This window comes from Petromyzon marinus, chromosome 33 (genome assembly GCF_048934315.1).
Source record: "Petromyzon marinus isolate PM22_M1 ecotype Great Lakes invasive population chromosome 33, UKy_Petmar_22M1.pri1.0, whole genome shotgun sequence".
Classification (NCBI taxonomy): domain Eukaryota; kingdom Metazoa; phylum Chordata; class Hyperoartia; order Petromyzontiformes; family Petromyzontidae; genus Petromyzon; species Petromyzon marinus.
In genome coordinates, this window is record NC_133699.1 from 9,392,832 (window position 1) to 9,410,792 (window position 17,961).

The 17,961-nt window shown below is 47.8% G+C and overlaps 2 protein-coding genes across 2 annotated transcripts; both read right to left on the bottom strand.

The window, feature by feature from the left end:
• Positions 1-301: 301 nt before the first annotated feature.
• Positions 302-7,352, bottom strand: DNPH1 (2'-deoxynucleoside 5'-phosphate N-hydrolase 1). The gene is made up of 4 exons (XM_032965038.2): positions 7,168-7,352; positions 2,686-2,751; positions 1,974-2,084; positions 302-779 (listed from the first exon to the last, which is right to left on the bottom strand). Exons 1-4 carry the CDS (start codon positions 7,307-7,309, stop codon positions 646-648), a joined length of 453 nt encoding a protein of 150 aa, XP_032820929.2. The 5' UTR covers positions 7,310-7,352; the 3' UTR covers positions 302-645.
• Positions 7,353-9,041: 1,689 nt separating this feature from the next.
• TAF6L (TATA-box binding protein associated factor 6 like) lies at positions 9,042-17,456 on the bottom strand. Its single transcript, XM_032965043.2, has 10 exons — positions 17,130-17,456; positions 15,228-15,314; positions 14,936-15,086; positions 14,611-14,658; positions 14,046-14,131; positions 13,443-13,517; positions 12,967-13,187; positions 12,354-12,486; positions 11,547-11,675; positions 9,042-10,328 (listed from the first exon to the last, which is right to left on the bottom strand). Exons 1-10 carry the CDS (start codon positions 17,280-17,282, stop codon positions 9,519-9,521), a joined length of 1,893 nt encoding a protein of 630 aa, XP_032820934.2. The 5' UTR covers positions 17,283-17,456; the 3' UTR covers positions 9,042-9,518.
• Positions 17,457-17,961: the final 505 nt, after the last annotated feature.

A 17,961-nucleotide genomic window follows, 5' to 3' on the forward strand; every position in this document is an offset into this window, starting at 1 on the left:
CATTTTCAAGATCTCAACTGTGAAATGATCAAGAAAGGAAACACTTCCACCTTGCGGACCAGGCAAGGGCTGTGGAACTTAAGTACTGTGAAAATAGATAATGAAGGGAGCCATGGGTTTGCTATGGCGTTGTGTGGCAGTGAGAAAATGTGAGGATGGGATTAGTGCAGGTTGGACGTTTCAAGGAAGGATTGTGTAAAGAGGCGAGGATAAAGCGAGGATGAGGGGTGTAAAGTTTATGAAATAATTGGGTGAGGATAATGTAAAGTCAATACACAAAACAATTGAGCTCAAACAGCAGTGTTTTCAAAAAAAGTTTTAATTGTAATTATTGAATTGTTGCTAGCTTCAGTCAAGCTTACCTGTCGCAACTTAGCAGTGTGTAAGTGCAACAAGATTATAGAAATCGTTGGACCAACTGTGAACTAGAACCAAGAGTGGTGCCCACTTATTCCACTGCACAGCAGCAGATGCGCGAGAAGAAAACTCCATTGTGACCTTCAACCAGTGATCATACGTTACTCGTCGCTAATTTTGTAATATTTTACAACCGTAAAAATCATACAAACCATAGATTGTCTTAATGTGTACATATTCCATGACAAAAAAGTGAGGCCACAGTAGGACACCCGGGGCTCAGTGATGCTAAGGTAGAGTAGTGGGCTGTTGTAGGGTGTTTAAAAACTGTGTGATAATATCACGCGCTTCTTTCTCCTCCGAATAATCTTTCACCTGCACGCCTTCATTTTCCTGTGTCCCACGGATCATGGCCGACAATGCTGCAAGACAAGAACACTGGTCACCCACAAACCAAAGGAAATACACTGCCACCTTTTTTGAAAGTGGTTCAATCGTGCTGAACACCACAAAGGATGGTTAATAACAGTTCTACACATTTACAATGTGACGAGGGGTGGATCATGAGGTGATACTGATTTGGGGAGGCCTTCATCCAGCAGTCGATTGGCCATGGCTGATGACATTTGCAATTACATTTGGTGTTAATATTACATGTGCAGCTCGTTCACAAATAATAAGAGGCAAAGTGCACGATTAAAGTTTTTTTTATGTAGAGCTAGAAAACACGTTTCTGTCTTATCAACAGTGGTTTGCTTAGAATTTTATAGCATCTGTATTGCATAAAGTTAAATTTTGTCGGCATTTACATGAGTAAATGTCGTTGTCCACGGTCGAATTCAGGCTCATTCTAACCAAAATCCATGTACCTATCGCATTGCGATGTTTATAACCTAACAAACCTTTATGCCAAGCCTTTAAAAAAAAACCCATGCCTGAAGCTGCTGATGGCACTGGGGAAGGGGGGAGGAGCCGATTGATCGGGGCACGGGGCCATTGTGGGAAGAGGCAGGGCCAACGGATGCAGTGAATGAGGTATTCATTGCATATGAATCCATCCATAGGGTGGGCTGTCAAAATTTGCTCAGGTCATGTTTGTTGTGCAGAGCTGACTTGCCAGACACCACGCACTAATCACGTGGTGATTGTCAAGCGAGTGGCTGATGGGTATGTGTGGTGAGACGGGTGAGTATTGACGCAAGCTATGCAAAGCTAGTGCCGTTGGAATTAACGGTGTTTAAATGGACTACCTCCCAACATCATATCTGTAGATGATGAGAAATTGCCACAGTAACAATAACAGTGCAGGCCACAAAACCAATTGGTTTCAAACAACACGTAGAAATGTGTTTAGAGCACTCGGTCTTAATGCATAAGCTACCTCCCAATGCGCAGAATGCAGAGTAAAACGACATGTGCGGAAAGCAAGGGAGGGGGGCATGTAACGACTACGGCACAAAGCCTATACGAGGAAAATGTTCAGCAATGGATGCTAAATTAAGCCGAGGGCATTTACGTGCAATGGATAATGACGGAGGCGAGCTTTGAGATGGGCCTTGAACGGGGGAAGAGCCGATGCCTCGTTGAATAGTTAAAGCAAACTTCGGATGTCTTACCCCACCCGGAAGATGGTCGGAACAAGCAAAGAATGTTCTTCTTCATGGCAACAGCGCGACCAATCTCGTACCCAACTCCAAGGGATGGCTGCGTCACTTCTGCAACAACAACTACAACCGGCACACGACCACGCAAGCATAAGTCACCGATTCTACGGATATCGTGGGATGAATCCTATTGCGGAGTGCAGTAATGCGATAAGGGATTCCGTCCAGATTTTTCAGATTAATCCAATAAAAAGCCCATCTGAAATTTCGCACAATCCCAGTTTTTACTTGTACGCATACGACATCACGTGTGCGCATTTCCTGCCAAAGGAGATGTGACATGCCTTGAGGCGACGTCACTATCGTTAGCGGGAAAACGTATTTTACAAAAGCACGTTACTGATCTGAAATTCTACAGACACAAACTTGTCCTTAAAAATCCAAAATCTTACGTTAATTAACCCATCTCTCCTATGCAAATAATGTACGTACCGTATATTCATATTGCAACAACAAAAACAACGATGCGAGTTGACGTTCTGATGCGGTTGATGGTGCCGTCGGTATCTTCGAGAAAACGTCAGAGCCGGGGGAACCGATGTTTGTCGTCTTGAACGAGGCGTTTACTCTGGACATCCACGCTGTTCCACTCTGTTCATCGACGTTCTTCCGGATCTAGGTGACATTACAGTCGACACGGCGCCACTGGCTCCATCCAGCTTACCGTCTGCTTGTTCAAGCCACTCCATGTCGCGCCTGTAGATGTAGGCTTCGTCCAGATTCGCCTCCCCTGCACATCATCAGCATCGTCACCAAGACACACACACGGTTTAGGACTGCACATCTGTGGAGAAAAGGAGCGCTTCATAGCCCTTCGGATTTTTCCACGATAAATAAATATTCTGATTCTGGATCATGGGACCTCCTTTGCCAGTACCAAAATATGAGAATAGGTTTTCCCCTTTTTTTCATGGTGTTGAGAAGCTCTTGACGACTCGGAGACAGTTTTCAAGGTAAGGGCTTGCACCGGTGCTTTATTAAGGGCTTTCGCCAGTTAACTATAAGGGTGCAACACTTTCCCAGGGGTAGGGGTCCTAGGCTTGGTCCTCCACTCGGACCTTCCACCCTGTCTATTCCCGAGCACAGCGGGCTGCCTCCTCTGCGCTGGCCGAGGGCTAAGCCAACTTCGGCCGACCGAGGAGCGCAGCCACTCCTAGCTCCTATGCTGGCCTCTCTCCAGACCCCTGTCCCCTTAGCCCTGGTCCTAACTCCCACCCACCGCAACGACCCCGCTTACGTCACGGGCTCTCCCTGAAGTAGCCCTCCGAGACATGACGTCATCCACATGTGACGTCACCGCCCCTGCCAGCGAGCGTGACGCTATGTCCCTAACTAGTCCTCTACATTGGCAACAAAACAGTTGTGTTGAGATGTTAAAACACCAAACTGAAACCTTTTACATGGAATCATGTCTGCATTAACCACAATGCTTGTGGTAAGAATTCAAACATACTCTGATAATATATGCATTTTCCTTGAAACTGATTGGTCCACACCAGAGACAGCTTTCTTTTGAGCCTCGTCTCAAAACGGTGTTAGACCAGAGGACGCCAAAAGGCGTACAGCCCCAAGGGCAATGCCACTATCAGAGTAATGAGAGCTCGGGGTGTAGGCCTCGGCAAGGTAAGGTAATTTACCTTTTTTACCGAGTAAAAGGGTAAAGGTGTCGCCATGCCAAGGGGTAAGGTAAAGGGTAGGGTAAAGGTAGCGCGGAAGAATTACCCGGTAGGGTAAAGGTAGCGCGAAGTATTACCCGGTAAATACGGTGCCTTGTTTACTGCTAAAAGCTCCGTGGCGCAGTCCGTGGCCTCCATTTAATAAGTAATATTTTTTAAAAAACTTTTTTTAAAAACACGCTGTTATGAAATCTACGAGTAATGGCAGAACTCCACGACTCCAGGAAATGGCTCCGAAGCTTTCCATAACGTAAGGGACCGTGGGCAATTACAGCCAACGTCAGTTGACAGTGGACAATTAGACCCAAGACGAAACATAACATAAAAAAATAATGTTTAAACATATTTTAATTTTATTTTTAATGATAGAATATAGTATTGTCATCAGTATGACAAAAGTATACCAAGTTTGCAGTCGAAACCACATTGGGAAGTGGGTTAAAATTGAGTTACAAGATTTGAGGATACGACAACAGAGTGAGTTTAAAGAAAGCGTGTCAAATTGGAATAATCGAGAGTATTCTATGTGAATAAAGCACTTTACCTAGCATTTGCCTGTTATAAACCTTTTTTCATGTGTAGTACCCCAGTAATTACCCTGTAATCGGGTAATTTGCATGGGGTAAGGGTAAAAGGTAGGGTAAAGGTAGGCTCGTTGTTTTTACCTTTTACCTTACCTTACCTTGCCGAGGCCTATCGGGGTGAGCAGCTACATCATGGGACCTCCTCTGGTCTAACACCGTTGGAGACGAGGCTCAAAAGAAAGCTGTCTCTGGTGTGGACCAATCAGTTTAAAAGACAATGCATATATTTTTTTTTAAAGCTTTCGTGACTGCAGGGATTCATATTCTTGGTTCTTTCGGTAAAGTCACGTAGAAGGGAAACAATAAAATAAAAATATAAAACAAAATTCTCACGACGTTTCGACGGCAACACAAGCAATCATCATCAAGTGTGAAAACCACAGCAAAAAAATTTGAAAAAAGTGGCGGTTTTTTTAACGTTAGCACCACGGAGAGCGATTTGGCAGTTATTCAGATGGACGAGTCCATTTAACACGTAGGCTTTCGCGACCAATATTATTAATAATAAAGGTTTTTGGGTTAGATCGCGTTTATTTATAAATGTGTCGTAACCCTCCACCACCCGACACGGCCAATCAGCAAAAAAAGTGTCACGTTGACAAAAGATAAATAATTCACTACTTTAGCCCACCGGTGTGTTGAAGAGTGAATCCACATTTACAGTTTGAGTACGACGTTTCGCTGGTAAATACATCCAGCATCATCGGGCAAATTGCTGGATGTATTTACCAGCGAAACGTCGTACTCAAACTGTAAATGTGGATTCACTCTTCAACACACCGGTGGGCTAAAGTAGTGAATTATTTGTCTTTTGTCAACGTGACACTTTTTTTGCTGATTGGCCGTGTCGGGTGGTGGAGGGTTACGACACATTTATAAATAAACGCGATCTAACCCAAAAACCTTTATTATGGACGAGTCCATCTATGTTCGGAAATGAGGGGGGTATTCACACCTGATCATGATTGCTTGTGTTGCAGTCGAAACGTCGTGATAATTTTATTGTTTTATATTTTATTATTTTATTGTTTCCCTTCTACGTGACTTTACCGAAAGAACCAAAAATATAATGAATATATTATCAGAGTATGCTTTTTGTTTGCATTCTGACCACAAGTATTGTGGTTAATGCAGACATGATTCCTTGTAAAAGGTTTCAGTTTTGTGTTTTAACATCTCAACACAACTGTTTTGTTGCCAGAAAAAAGGGGAAAACCTATTCTGATTCTGCCTTACACCAAAATGCACAAGCGGCGGTACAATAGCATTCAATTCCGGCAAGACCAGGTGAGCGTGATTCTGGCCACTATTGCAACAATGTACATTAGTTCTCTCACACAACGGCTTATCCTGGTGAAATATTTTAAGATAAAATCCACTGCGTAGGATAATGGCACGGCAACATAACTACTGTAACAATTTAATTCGTTTACCGATTTTTTTTTATATATACAATGGACCATTGTCCCAGTGGAAAACAACACTGGACCTAATGCAAATGACTCAAAATATGTCAACAACACTGCCAACGCTCTGCGGTCCTCTACACACTCTTTGGTTCTATTTGGTAAAGTCACGTAGGTAAAAAAATAAAACAAAAATCACGACGTTTCGGCCACAACACAAGCGGCCTTCATCAGGTGAAGGGAGCAGACTGTCTCGAGGACAGCGCTGGAGTGAAACACAGCCAAGCTCAGACCGCGACCTTTAAGCTGTGTGAGAGTAATTAAGGTGCCTTGACAAAGGAATTAGCATAAAAATTTGCATTTAATAGGCGGACTTAGCATGATGAAAGGTGGGGAGGGGGTGAGCATGTGCAGGCTGGCGAGAGGGCAAGGTAGAGTCAACATGCTGGTGGTGTGAAAAGGGAATTTTTAATAAGCTGCGAAAGTTTGGAGTACCACTACTTGAAAAAAGATACTGTACCATTGAAAATTAGTTTAATGTTTGGTTCGATTTAGAACATCTTTCCAATGGTTGCTTAATTTGAAACCATCTTCTCGGTTGAAATTGTGTCTGTTTGTAAATCTGAATTGCCTCGTGAACAAATCTCTGATAAAAACCCGTGGGCTTGCAAATAACCTTGGTATCAGAGAAATTATATCGTGATCATCCACAGCGTTGTAACAGTGATCAGCTACGGCAGAAGAATTCGTTCTGCCGTGTTTCAAATCTGATTTGTGCTCGCGAATTCGATGAAGGCCGCTTGTGTTGTGGCCGAAACGTCGTGATTTTTGTTGTTTTATTTTTTACCTACGTGACTTTACAGAATAGAACCAAAGAGTATGGATCCTTGCAGTCACGAAAGCTTCAAATCTAGGAAAGGTCCTCTACACGTTAAGAGGCGTGCTACGCTCGATGGAACTCGCAAACGGTTCTTGATACATTCAACGGCGTGTAAGTTCACACGTAAAGCGCCTCCTCCACTTCACCGATAGAACACTTAAAATCTGGTAAATCTAAATTGTCTTATGGTTGTTGTTGTTGGCTTGCATCACATTGTGATTTTTGCACACAGCGTTTTAATAAGTTTTTTTTGCGTGTGGAATATTTGCTGGTTTATTCCAGGATGTTTCTGTTACGCGTTGTCGCTTTAAGATGTTCTCTGTGTTCAAATTTTGTTTGTTGCGGTCGCACCCGACTTAAGAGCCGCATGGCTCACAGGGCTACATCTAATAGATGAAACTTGAACTTGAAAACTTGAAAAAGTGCGGTAGAGTACAACATTGGACGTGACTGACCGCCCCGCCCTTCTGACGAAACGCAATGATGCACCCACACAAGTGGCGGTGAGCGTCACCACCGCGGCGCTTCGTGCCAGGCTAGGTGCACCACCCGAGTCCGAAGCGCCACCTTCAAAGCTACCGCGTCGCTCCGGCCTCTCACCGCTCGCCGCCAGCCCCTGGCAGCCGACGTGAGCCGTGAGCACGCGGCCGTGGCTCTGCAGGTGCCCGATGAGGGCCGCGTACAGCGCCGCGTCCCCTCGCCCGCCACGAACGCTGCCGCAGAAATAGATGAGCAGCGCCATGGTGTGACGTCACCACGCAGAGGACCGCCCCCCCACCCCTGGCGTGACGTCACCACGCGGGAGACAAACCACGCCCCACCCCCGACTCTGGCGCGACGTCACCGTGTGGGGGACAAACCCCTCCCACCCCGCTTTGAGCGTTACGTCACCACGCGGGGACACCCCCCCGCCTCTGGTGTGACATCACCACGCGGGGGACAAACCCCCCCCCACCCCCGATTCTGGCGTGACATCACCACGCGGGGGACAAACCCCCCCCACCCCCGACTCTGGCGTGACATCACCACGCGGGGGACAAACCCCCCCCCACCCCCGACTCTGGTGTGACATCACCACGCGGGGTACAAACCCCGCCCCGCCTCTGGCGTGCCGTTACCTCGCGGGGGACTCCCCCCCCCGCCACCGCCTCTGGTGTGACGTCATCGCGCGAGAAAGAAACCCGTGGAGTGACGCCATCCGCTCGCAGCCCGAGACGGAAACGCGCGATGACGTCACAATGTAGGTTTAATCTTGAAATTGCAATGCACTCACAGAAGGCCGGCGGTAGCTGATGGGATGTGTAAACAAAACAAAGTTTTGTTTGTGTAGTGACGCAGGTCGGAGACAGTAATACTTGGAGGCACCTCTATATTCTTTACTCACAATGGCCGGATCCACAAATATAAAGGAGACATTACAGCGATACACTCAGTTTTTCCTGACGCGATTATCTGACTTGATCACCTAAATGTGAAATTGTAGTTGTTGCTGCTGCTCTGCATCTACACCAGCCATATGAAAGAATGATAGCTTTTTTTAGTTAGTTCATTTATTTGGTATAGCCCTGTGAGCCATTCGGCTCTTGAATCGGGTGCAACCGCAACAAACAAAAAACATGAACAAGAAAACATCTTGTAGTGACTATGTGACTGTGCAAACAGAAAATCCAGGAAAAAATATCAAAATATTCCTGAAATAGCACCGTACACGTGCACCAACGCTGTGTGCAAAAATCCCAGTGGGATGCAAGTCAAACAACAACCACAAGACAAATTTCGATTTAAAGCTTTCGTGACTGCAAGGATTCATCTTCTTTGGTTCTTTCGGTAAAGTCCCTTCACCTGATGAAGGCCGCTTGTGTTGTGGCCGAAACGTCGTGAGAATATTATTGTTATTTTATTTGATCAATTTATTATTTTATTCTCATTCTACGTGACTTAAACCGAAAGAACCACAAGACAACCCAGTGAGTTGATGGTGAGCAGCGCGGCGTCGTCCGTGTCCTGGCGCTTCTCCAGCTGCTCGATGCGCTCCCTCAGCTCGTCCTCCAGGGACTCACGCTGCTCCAGACGCTCCGCCAGCTTCTTGTTCTTCAACTGCAGCACCTTGAGGTTCATCTCTTCCAGCGAGGTGATGCCGCCCATCTTGATGGGCTCTATGAGCATCATCGTCTTGGCTCCACCCTCCGCTCCCGCCGCCCCCCACCCAGCTGAACCTGCAGGGTGGGGGCTGCCACCACCAGCACCACCACCAGCACCACCACCACCACCAGCACCACCAGCACCACCACCAGCACCAGGGGGCTCGTCCAAGGCTCGCTCGCTGCCCGCTCCTCCTGCTGAGCCACACCTTGAGCCAGCTCCTCCTGCTGAGCCACACCCTGAGCCAGCTCCGTCATAGGACGGGCAAACAAGCTGGTGAAAGAAGAACCACCACGTACCGCATCCTCTGTACGTACCCTGCCACCTGAAGCGACCTTTATAGAACCTTTGCTCTGTTGGTTTATTGAGTAGGCAAAAAAACAAGGTATATACATTCAAATGTTTGTGACGTGTGCCACTCACCCATTACATACGTAAAGTAAATACACAAACCGCACGTGTCCCAAGTATGCATACTGTACTTCAAAAAAGGTCAAATATGTAAACAATATATAAACGTATCAACTGTGGAATATTAGGTGCCCATGAAATTTCGGAGACGCTTTACCCCAGTAGCCTATGAAAAGGTCAATGTGATATGAAGATGGGCCATCAAGGCAGCAGCAGCCCATTTAGTGCGGGATAAGTCATGTTTATCAGGTCATCCCACTTTGCATTGCAGCCATCAACGCAGAATGTTAGTGGGTAGTAACATTAGTGTCATCTCTGCCGGAGCTGCTTTATTCTTCTCTACTTCCCCTTCACGCACCTCTCTTCAAACAACTGAAACGCGTCTTGTTGGCGCCTCCTTACAACGGAGTCCAAAGGGAAAAATCAGACTTGCAAGCCTTCTTGACTGGCTTATTTAATCGTCCAATGGCTGAAAGTTTCTGGCCATACTTGGAGCTCTGTTTTGCAATGTGGGGTGGAAAATCAGACATGAACACTCTTCCCCGTCCACTCACTGACACGAGGTTTCCAGCTATTTTAACGTGCAGCCTTTGCTGAGGGTAGATTGGCCGGACAGGCTGTTCAAACACATCCCGCACGCCATAAGCGGCACGCATCCGGCCTCCCTTCTCTTGCCGCTGCCGCGTCCCAGACTTTGATTTGCGTAGTATATTTGGTCTGAACGGAGGCGACTTGGAAGGCTCGAGTTTTCCTCCATCACGTTCTCGGGCCATCTCCTGCAAGCATAGATTGAGCAGAATCTTCTTTTTTCCCTTATCACCTTCACAAGAAGCCATGCAGCTCGCTTTCTGCGCAGCTGCGGCTTCTTCCGCTAAACCGTCGTCGCCCAGTGGCACCGAAGAACTGGCTCCAGTGCCGAAACGCAGCGCCAGGCCGTCGCCAAACAAGTGGTAAAGCTGCGTGTAGAGCGCAGGAAGGGATGCTGTGCCAGCGTGAGCAGGCAGGCTGGCTGGGAGGAGGCCCTCTCCCCCACCTCCCCCGCCACGCCCCAGCAGGTGGCTCGCCGGCCCGAACGTGAAGTCGGGCTGAAGGCTGGGGACAGGACTCTGGCACGGTGACACCTCACACGCCGTCGCGGCCCTCCCGCATGACAGTTCGCTCGCTTCACACAAAGCCACCTTGTTTTTCACAAGCTTCTCCACCGCAACCTGAACGTGACAGAAACTCGAATCAGCACTAAATCCACGCAGGGAATTTTTTTAAGTCACGATTCAGAAACGTGGTCATTAACAAAAAATAAATACGGAACAAAAAAAGTACGGAGAGATGCACACTTGGAATTGCATTGAGAGTCAGAATGAGGAACAGATGGGTGAGAGAACGTACGCAGGTTAATGACATCATGCACACTGTTGTGAAGAGTGGGCTTGGCCAGGACATGTCGCTAATGGTCAAGAATAATTAGTGGCAGCCCAGGAATGGAATATGTCCAAGAGGATGTCCACTGAGGAGATGGAACAATGGTGGATTATTACATCACAGGATTACAAGAGGTGGTGGTGGCTTGGTCTCGTACAATACTTTTCCCTCTGCCTATGACTGACTAAAAAATAAACATGCCCACTGTGACAGTACAGCATTGTGCGCTAGTTGCATTTAGATGACTTATAAATACAACTTGCATTGTATAATTGCTTTCACAAGTGGTCCAGCTGTCACCACAATTTTGATCATGATATAATCAAGTACTGTTAAGGAATTCGTCTAATTGCCCTACTGTTTTTGGATAACTAATGTCAGAGATAAGACATGCAAATTTAATTATTAATGCAGTATTTAAATTTGAAGTGCATCATTTCTGGCCACCAGAGATAACAAAAATGTAAATTTCATTTAACAAAACTGTCAGAAATCAAGCAGGGTTTTCTGAGTGGAGAATTGGAGACGATAAAATCTTGCAATTAACTTTCAAGACAAAGCAGGAACATGCTGATATATGAGATGCAGTAGGTGGACATGTATGTGTGTATGTTGAACAGCTTTCGCACTGTACGGAGCCAACCATGCGGTTGGCTACGTACCATGCGGTTGGCTAAGTGGAACGTAGTAGTGTGGTGTTTAGCACACTGCACTACAAATCCGGTGACCCAAGTTTGCTTCCTGCTCACAACAGTTACCAATATTTGAACCGATCCTGAACATCCATTAGGTTGACTCAGCCTCAAATGAGTACCTGGTGTGGTGTGTAAACATTATCACTGGGGAGACAAAGGCGGCCGAGCATGGTGTTGGCCACCCACCCACTCCCGTGCCGTGTTGGTCTTCATAGGTGCCCACTAACAGTGCTTGCCCGAACAGTCCGTTACGGCAATATGGGGGATTTTGTATCTTTGCAGTCAGTGCTTTTCTTTCACGGCATAGCTCACCATGATGGCTCCGTAGACCTTGTGAGCATCGGCCTTCACCTGACCATTGGAGACAGAGCAGTCATCCAGCACCGGCTGCAGGTTAGACCAGTAGGTGTGCAGGTGAGGCAATAACACCCTCTCCACCGCCTACACAAGGACGACAGATGCCCGTGTCACCATGCACCGAAGGCACATCGTACTGCCGTACAAACATCACATCAACCGTGTATTGTGTATACCAAGCACTCGTAACGTGCGTAACAGAGACATGCCGAGTACTAAACTCTGCTTAATCGTCTACAAGTGCCTTGATGGTGTGGCACCTCCCCGCTGCTTGTTGGGAGCTACACCCGCCTGTCTGCCAATGACCGGAAACGACAACGCTCGTGATCTGCTGCTCGTGGTGGCGATCTTGTTGTTACGTGAGCCCGACTATGAACATACAGTCGACTGCGCTAATCAGAATGCGGGCCCTGTCGGGTGGAGCAATGCCTAACCAGACAAACTCAAGAACAAACACCTCGAGTTCAACCACCACTTTAAGCGATACCTTATTATCAATTTAATGAGCACAGTGCAACGAGGCAGCAATGCGCATTAAGAAATATTTTTAGCACCATTCTGTACAATAATACAATCTATTCTCGTGACTGTCACAATCTGAACACGACCAACACTGCTACTTTCAAAAATTACGTGTAGATACGGTCGTGGGATCACGTGGCGGCACGTGTTCTCCTGAAGCACGTGCATGTATCGGAGGTATAGCATGTATACATTCGTGTATAAATGACCAAGTAGATTCATCAGAGCATGAGAAATGACCTTCCATCCAAGGGCACTGAGCCCCACGACGGCTCCGTAATGTGAGCAGAGAGGGCGCACAGGATCAACAAGGACCTTCTGCAGTGTGAGCAACACTTGGTGGTACAGGCCTGCCACCACGTCTCCATACAGCCTGCACACCAAAGACAAAAAGACAAAGATCCTCCGTATAGCCTTAACAGACTGTAGGGGCAAGTGCTGTTAGCGAGCACCTATGAAGGCCGGAACGGTCCACGAGGGGGTGGGTGGCCAGCACCACGCCCGACCGCCTTTGGCTCCCCAGTGGCGATGTTTACACACCGCACCAGGTACTCATTTGAGGCTGAGTCAACCTAGGGGAGGCCCAGGACCGGTTCAGATAAGGTGTTGGCCGTGAGCGGGAATCGAACCCGGGTCGCTAGGTTTGTAGCGCAGCGCCCTAACCGCTACACTACCGCTCCCCACACGCACGCACACACAAACGCATACCACTACATCTCTGTACAGTCTGCACGCCGCACACACCAACCACATCATACCATCTTTCCGAAGCCAATAACACAGCACGCAGCATACGCCGCACCGGAGCGCATTGGGACAAAAGCAGCGCGACTTGAGCAAGTGCGGTTCTTACGCGATGATGTGCGCGAGCAGGTGCGCGGCGAGGTCTCGCAGGGCCCAGTGGTCGTTGAGGGGGTTGATGGAGGCGGCGAGAGGCTCCAAGATGCAGTACATGACGCTGCACACGAGGCTCTGCGTGTGCGCGCCCAGGTAAACGCACGGGTTCAGCACAAGTCCCCGCGCCACGAACATCAGCCGGTTCAGCTGCTCCAGGTCGTGGGAAACAGACTTGACCTGCGCACGTCCACGGAGCGCAAGCAATGCATGGAGCTCTCGGCACTCGGCCGTGTGTGCTTTTGGAAAAATGAATTAGCTTTTGGAAAAATGAATTAACTTTTCTTTTACATTTTTTGTATCTCACTCCATTTGGAGGAATTATACATTTGCTAGTTTTAATCGACTGTATTAAACTACATACATACACATCAGTGTCTTTTAATAATTTATCATATTACTTAAAAACATTAATTAAATTTTCGTCATACTTACGCTATTGACAAAGTTGACAAAATAAGGCAGAAGTGCTGCAATCTTCGGGTTTTTCTGCAGGTCCTGCAGTGCAATCTACAAAAAAAAACATTAAAAAGTTCAGTTTAAAAAAAGCACTGATAACCACTTCGGAACCACAGAATACATTGGTGTTAAAACTGACACGGAACACGTGAGTAAAATATATAACCAACGAGACATTACGCTGCAGCAGGCATCTTCAGGAGTGGAATTGAAGATGCCCACAGCAGCATGAGGCAAAATCTTGACAGATTAAATACTCCCCATGCAGCCCAACCCGGAAGACCGCACTTAAGTTGTTTTATAGTTAATATCATAGGACTATGACGTCACTTGGTATAAAGTGCAAATGTCAGAGTGGTGAGTGTAAAACCACTGTAAATTCCGCTTAATGAAGAGAAACTAGTTCCAGGCTACAATGTGTAAGGCCGGACATAATACCAGCTGTTGGTGGCAATTATTATTACAAATGAGTGTAGGGTATTTATAGGGGGATTGTGGATCCTATGCCTCAAGGTACAAGTTTCATTCGGTCAGAATTACAAAGTTGCAGGGTTAGCGTTAGGAGCAGATGCTTCAGACCTTCATGAGCGGCAAGTCGGAGCCCAGGATGGCCCGTGCAGCTTGCTGATAGTATTGGCTCATGTCGTCACACAGGCCACCAGACACTGCAGAAGACACAGCAACGTCACCATCGGGAGATGGGCACAGCATGAAGCCACGGCTTTGTGGACTCAGGCAAAACTTTTCTCAGAGCATAAATGGTGCTTTTGTAAATGTGCATGAAAAAACTAAATCACCGCAGCATATTCTTAGCTCTTTCGGTAAAGTCACGTTTTATATATATATATTATTATTTTATTGTTTCCCTTCAACGTGACTTTACCGAAAGAGCTAAGAATATGAATTACTGCAGTCATGAAAGCTTTAAATCAAAATTTCACCGCAGCATACTTAACATCAAAATTTAAGTGAGAGTAAAATGTCAGGAAATGCATGTGCAGTTCAAATGAATACAATCACACGCACAAGCCGTGTCCATGCCTGACAATGTTGTGTACGCTATGTGTGAATTCAGAGATGTAATTAGCCACTGAACTACGTTATGTTTAAAAAGGAAACTAATCATCCTCTTGATGACTCTCACCTGTGGATAAGCACTGTTGACTTTTGAAGTCAAAATTGAGAGAATGCACTGCAATAAAAAAGTAATAACAGAAGCAATCATCAAAAACATCAGTATACCGATAATTTATTGAAAACACATGACCAACTGCAACACACATTCTCAGTATTTCCATATCAAACAAATATGATATGTAAGAAACACAGCCAAGAAAATACACGACAGAGAAAAAAACAGTTAGGACATACCAATGCTAGGCAAATATATTGGAGGAAAATTACAGACGCAAGCAGTCATTTACAGAAATGAACATCGACCTCGGTTTACACTATGAGCCCATCCTGACCGTGCATGTGCTTCGGAGCGCAGGGGAAGGGTGGGCGTGGGGTCAGAACCAGCTCCGCAAGAGCCACCTCCCGATCCTCCACAAAGAACACCTCTCCCTCTCGTGCACAGCGGAAGGGCATGGGCTCAGACGAACCGAACCCGCACACCGCCTGTGAAAAACAATCGCACCGAACCCACACACCTCCATTCGTCCCATACTCGTCTCGAGTGTCAAGAGAATTGCATTAAGCATGCATTGCATTAAGATTTTGGCAACCATTATGACGCTTTCTAACGTGTCGTGGTCGTACCTCCACATTGCTCCACCGAAGTGCACGATTGAAGTCCTCCACCAACAACTTCTTGCGTTTTCCGTGCTTCATGAACTGGCAACTTTTCTGAAACGCAAAGTGATGTAACCGCACACACGGGCAACGGTGCATTTTTATTAGTAATCTCAAACGAAATTCACAAGGCAATGGGAGAAAGGGGGGCTCCCTTTTCGACCTCGTACGCTATGTGCATCCCAAAGGGTAAAATTCAACACCATGCAAACGTCATGTCAATATAAACAACGAAGCTGTGCTGAGATGAATGGAACTTCCGTCACCGATTCATTCAAACACTACGGAAGCCTACCACTTCTATTCCTCTACTGGATCATTTAGTTGTACACGTCTGATACTATTCGTGTCTTTTCAGCAAATTAATGAGTGCTTATAGAAGTGGAAGGAAACCGGAGCATCCAGCACTAACCCACGCGGTGCGAGGGGGTAATACTCTATCCCCGTACAGATGGAAACACACAGTGATAAGTCCACTTGCTGTACTGCACTTCATCGACGCCCACGGGGAAGGGACCTTTACAACATTTGCGCGGTGATCCACCAACCCTCTCGCTGCTGCCTCCGCAGCGCTGGACTACAGGCGGATTACAGTTTAGTTTCATAGTTTTCATAGTTTCATTTATTTGGTATAGCCCTGTGAGCCATTCGGCTCTTGAATCGGGTGCAACCGCAATAAACAAAAAAAACAAAAACATGAACAAGAAAACATCTTAAAGTGACTTTGTGCATGTGCAAACAGAAAATCCAGGAAAAAACATCAAAATATTCCTGAAATAGCACCGTACACCAACGCTGTGTGCAAAAATCCCAGTGGGATGAAAGTCAAACAACAACAACAAAGCTTAGATTAAGGCCATCAGTCTAACTCCGTACTACAATAAACAAAAACATGGCCAAACCAAAAAACTTTTAGAAATCACCAAAATAAAGCCATAAATGCAATGTAACAGTGATCATAGGAACTGTGACCGGCGATGTGCATAGCCACCACCGCCCGTCAAACGGGAGTTATGGTATCATCATTACGACACCACGCGTGCGTTCGGCGTGTTAAACGCCTGACAAATGCACGATGTGCGTGCGTTCTCTGCACGACGTGGTGAGTGAGACCCAATCGTATTTAGACGCTGTACACAATGGAACGTTGCGTTGCGTTTCAAACATAGGCAGGGGTACACGGTCGGCAAAAGGTGTGCAAGCCAACGTCGGGTTCACGCTGGCTGCCGCGTCACGGGCACTCGTTGAGTGATCCAGTCACGACCAAGTCAGTGAGTGTGCGTGCCAGTGAGCGCCGAGTACCAATCAGTGCTTGTTCAGTGCTAGTTCCGAGTGCGTGCCATCCAGTGCCTAGCAGCGAGTGCTTGCTTGCCAGTGCCTGGTAGTCAGTGCCTGCCAGCCACTGCCTGACCGACAGTGTCTGCCAGTCAATGTCTGACAAGTCAGTGCGTGCCAGCCAGTGCCGATTGTCAGTCAGTATCTGCCAGCTCGTGCCTACCAGGGATTGTCTGCCAACCAGTGCGTGTTAGCGTCTCCGCGCGCGTGTGTGGGAGCGGTGGTGAAGCGGTTAGCGCTACGCTGCGTTGCGAACCCAACGACCCGGGTTCGATTCCCGCTCACGGCCAACACCCAGTGACTTTTATCTGAACCGGTCCTGGGCCTCAAATGAGCACCTGTTGCGGTGTGTAAACATCGCCACTAGGGAGACAAAGCGGGCCGGGCGTGGTGGTGGTGGCCACCCACCCCCTCGTGTTGCCGTGCCGGCCATCATAGGCGCTCGCTAACAGCACTTGCCCCGACAGTCTGTTATACAGGCTACACGGGAGATCTTTTGTCTTTGCCGGAGTCGGTGCCGCACGCCCGAGTTACCTGCGCCGCCTCCCGCACGCGGTAGCCCGCGTCCTCGGCGAGCGCCGCGGCCGCGGCCTCGCTGAGGCCCGCGAGCCCCGCGGCCTCGGCCATGGCGCGCACCGACTCCTTCGGGATCTCGGCGAATTTCTTGTCGTCTCCCCTGTCCGCCATCACGCTCGCTCGCTCGCTCCGACAGAGGGGCCCGCGCTAATTGCTCCGCTTGTTGTCGCTGTTGTGAGGATTGTTCCTCGCTCCGCTACGTGCGGTTGGAACGGCTTCGTTCTCCAGCGCCGGAAGAGCGACTTCCCGCGACCTCTGACCCCGCGACGTCATCGCGCGCGCGGTGCTGTGCCGCCGCGCCACTCGGAGCAGCGCCGGTTGCCCCTAGCAACTGGTTACGTGAAGCCACCCGTTACCCCTAGCAACGAGTTATTACAAGCCAACGGGGTTACCGTTTGGCAACGGGTTACCCGAGGCGACGTTTTACCCCTCAAAAGGGTTAACCTTTTAACGGGTTACCCCTAGCAACCCGTTACCCTTAGCAGCGGGTTACCCCTAGCAACGGGCTACTCCTAGCAAAGGGTGATCAGGCAAACTTTTCTCACATCAGGAGTCTGTACTCTCGTAATAGTGTACAGCCCTTTGTAAATCTGCTGCTGGATGAAGGTCATCCGACACTGCACGTGTCATGGAGGTTTGACCATACTTCACCATGCTGGTCAGTGCCAGTTGGTGACGTGGGGGTGGGGATAAGGAGCTGTCTGGCCGCTCCAGTTTGCTCCCACTTGTCTAAGCACTCATAACATGGCAGAATAAATCTTAAAACACCAATGCAGCAGGACCCTAAAAA

Bases quoted from the DNA above. Each gene is read 5' to 3' on its own strand.
- TAF6L (XM_032965043.2), bottom strand. From the start codon at position 17,282: ATGGCGGACAGGGGAGACGACAAGAAATTCGCCGAGATCCCGAAGGAG. The intron at 14,659-14,935 runs GTCAGGATGGGC...TTTTTATTGCAG, and splicing joins CGCTCCGAAGCACATGCACG to TGCATTCTCTCAATTTTGAC. The intron at 10,329-11,546 runs GTGAGCTATGCC...TGTCACGTTCAG, and splicing joins AGGTCTACGGAGCCATCATG to GTTGCGGTGGAGAAGCTTGT.
- DNPH1 (XM_032965038.2), bottom strand. From the start codon at position 7,309: ATGGCGCTGCTCATCTATTTCTGCGGCAGCGTTCGTGGCGGGCGAGGG. The intron at 2,085-2,685 runs GTAAGCTGGATG...TGCCGGTTGTAG, and splicing joins GTGGCTTGAACAAGCAGACG to TTGTTGTTGCAGAAGTGACG. The intron at 780-1,973 runs GTAAGACATCCG...CTTGTCTTGCAG, and splicing joins CCGACCATCTTCCGGGTGGG to CATTGTCGGCCATGATCCGT.